The following is a 3,439-nucleotide window of genomic DNA, read 5'->3' on the forward strand; positions in this document are numbered from 1 at the left end:
CATAGGTCTCAGATATATACAAATATATAAAAAAACATGCCTATGAAGTGTTTTGCTCAAAATACCAAACAGATATCCATTCTAGCCATGCCTCATATCTCTCTATTTCACTCCCTTTTTCAAAAGTGCTGATTTTATGGTCAGTTGTCTTTTTTCATCAACAATTGAGGTTTTTTATTAATATTTGTAGTTTTCTATTTTTTATTTATTTAGGAAATGTTCCTTCTGTAGTTTTTCCATATTGAATACTAGGAAGATTGCTGACATCCTCTTGGATTCATCTTCTTATTATAGACACATGCATTTCCAAACATTTGGACTACCTATGTTGTTAATGTATTATCTTTTCGATTTACACACGGCATCTATTGCACGTCTGTCCGTCCTGGGAGAGGGATCCCTCTGTTGCTCTCTCTGAGGTTTCTCCCATGTTCCCCTTTAAACTGTGGGTTTTTCTCTGGAAGTTTTTCCTTGTACGATGTGAGGGTCTAAGGACAGAGGGTGTCGTATTGTCATACTGATATTCTGTACAAACTGTGAAGTCCACTGAGACAAATGTAACATTTGTGATATTGGGCCATATAAAATAAACATTGATTGATTGATTGATTGATTGATTGATTGGTTGATTGATTGATTGGTTGATTGATTGATTGATTGATTGATTGGTAGGAATAACGTTCAGGGTTTTCAGATTTTATTGTAGAATGAAAACAATTCTTTGGTTTCTAAAACGGAAATATTCCCCAAATAAATGGAACCCCTCAATGACCCTGATGATTTCTTAACACTTAACAGGCTCTATTTCTTCTCATAATTACTGTGCAGTGAACAGTATTAATCCGTCTCTGCTCTGTGTTGTCTGTTGTGAACTGAAGGAGATTCTGGGCTTCAAGAACCTTCAGGTGTGTATGAAGGAAGCTGCCCTGCTGGATTACTATGTGTGTGGCTTCTGGTGGGCGAGGGAGGCTAACTTCACCCCCCCACAGACCTCGTTCACCATGGCTGTGCTGCACATGCTGCTGGAGAACATCAGAGGTGAGGAGGACAGACAGACAAAAGAGATGATAGGCTAACAATATGTCTAATGCACCACATTCTAGTTTAGGACAAATAATCTGCGACCATATTATGGTTAGTTCAAAGTCAGCTGCACAATTAGGACTTGTTCCTTATTAAAATCTTCATTCATATATTGTAATTTACTTAATGTGGCATTAAAGCAGAAAAAAGAAGCTATGTGCATTACAAATATGCCTATCCTATAAAATATATCAGAACTGCAGCACTAATCTGTGCTTATGATCATATAAGCAGATGTCTTTGGTGGAGAACCTGATGGAGTTTGCTCAGGCTGCAGGTGCTGCCAGCCAATGCTCAACTTCTGAGGAAGGCACCACACCACTTCTGAACAGAGAAGAAGCCACTGCACTCATGAGTTACATCAGAAACAGTTCAGTGGAATCGTTATACTTGCTCTAACATTCACAGATGAAATATAGATATGGAAGATTTTAAGCTTTGAGTGTAAATCGTTCAGAATCACTGGAAAGGTTACAAATGCAAACCTAATTTAAATCCCATCCAGCATGAGTTTCCTGTGATGACATACAACGTGTCCTTTCGTTTTAACCATGCAGGTCCCATGTGGGCTATGGTAGTGTACACTAGTCTACATTAATCAATAAATATATGTCCCAGTTTTGGATACAAGGACCCCATTTTCCCCCTTAATAGCCAAATCAATATACTGTGGTCACAAAAAGAGGTCAACTAGTAACCCACATTACTTTGAACACACAGGTGACACACACTAGGCAGGACTAGGCAGTTTTAGTTGTTTTCATATTTTGTTTCAAGACATAAAATACGTCAGTGAATACCAGTTTATGTCTGAAGCTGAACATTATTCGCTTTTACCTTAAAAGTAAAGTAATTTGACCTTGATGTAGTTCCTTTAAAGCCGAACATTAGCTACTAGTTTCTGCTGTTTGCAAACTTTCATGAAGTGGTGTAAATAGGTGGAGATAATCCGGCTGAACACAAGGTGTAAGTGTCATAAACGTTTTCCATAGATCTGATTCTCTGCAATACTCAATAATATAATGGAAAAATCCCACTGCTTTTAGTCGAGGGAGTCGTCGTGATGCTAACTTCCTGGTCGACCTACAAAAAAAACACTAAACCACTCAGACACATCTTATGCTACACTGTCACTGAAAATAACGGGTTAAAATCCAATAGTGTTTGGATAAATTGTAGAATCTGATCATTACATCAGGAACATATTTATAGGTTTATGATGTTTTTATGGTTCTTTTATAAATACTTAAAATAATGTTTCAGTAAATAAAAAGTATTAATTCACAACACTGCAAACTCAGTGGTTTAATAACCTTTTATGTTCATTATATTTATGAATAGAGGATGAGCCTTCACATTAATGGATAAAAGGTCATTCTGTAATACATACTGGAAGCTGCATACTTGAAATTATAGCAGGTGTACGGTGGTTTTATTGTATCATTCCAGATATTTGATGTTAGTGGAATAGCTCTGTGTTCCCCTTGGCTGAAGTGTTTAATAATTAAAGTGACACTCCTGACCCTGTGTATTCTGTTTTCTGCAGTTTGTTTCAGAAATACACACTCTACCAGCTTCTCTTCACCTCAGCCAGAGAGGAGCTCCTCTCAGGCCTGGAGGTGAGGCTGTGTGTGACGTGTGTGTGTTTGTGTTAGTGTGTGTTTCCATGTCTATATGCATATAAATCATATTTGAAATATGCTGTTTTCCAAAGGAACATTGAAGTGTTCAGCTGTCAGGACGGTTTCACCCCGATGGAGGAAGGTGTCCCTTCTCACCTCCTCTCCCAATAAATGGCTCTGTGACATTATCTGAGATAATGATGGACAGATGGCATAAGCAATCCTCATCACACCTGCTCTTTGTTCTCAGTTTTGATCTGTTTTACATAATCCACATCGTCTCACATAATATAATTACTATTTATTTGTTATGAACTAGGCTCACTGGTATGCAACAATGACACAGAAGGTTTTACATGGTAAGGTCTGCCCTTCACTTTTACCGGTGACCTGTGTACAAAAAATGTAAACAACCCTCTTTTAAAATACATATTGCTTCATGTTGTCCGTCATGACTAATGAGGCATTGCACAGTGACTTATGCTTTCCTTTGTGTCTGTAGTAAAAACATCAAACGTTCTTCTACTGTAGAACATAAGAAAACTTACTTAAAGAGTATTTTCTACTATACAGCATTTCATATACAAAAAAAAAGTTATACTCTATAAGTGCTTTTTAACTGAGTAATAACCCAAAAGAAGTCAAACGTATAACATGCAAACATTTACATAAAACAAAATTGGTAGGGGAATCTAAGAAAAAGAAAAGAAAAAAGGCAAAAATAAATTCCTCAT

The 3,439-nt window shown here is 37.0% G+C and overlaps 1 protein-coding gene across 1 annotated transcript; it reads left to right on the forward strand.

The window, feature by feature from the left end:
* Window positions 1-828: 828 nt before the first annotated feature.
* Window positions 829-2,876, forward strand: cabcoco1 (ciliary associated calcium binding coiled-coil 1; the record flags this gene model as incomplete). The annotated part of the gene is made up of 4 exons (XM_010785988.1): window positions 829-1,038; window positions 1,310-1,466; window positions 2,630-2,707; window positions 2,798-2,876. Coding segments are annotated over 4 exons (524 nt in total), but the record flags the coding sequence as incomplete, so codon positions are not given.
* Between the last annotated feature and the right edge of the window lie 563 nt (window positions 2,877-3,439).

This window comes from Notothenia coriiceps, unplaced genomic scaffold (genome assembly GCF_000735185.1).
Source record: "Notothenia coriiceps isolate Sejong01 unplaced genomic scaffold, NC01 NC01_scaffold00028514, whole genome shotgun sequence".
In the NCBI taxonomy this organism is placed as follows: domain Eukaryota; kingdom Metazoa; phylum Chordata; class Actinopteri; order Perciformes; family Nototheniidae; genus Notothenia; species Notothenia coriiceps.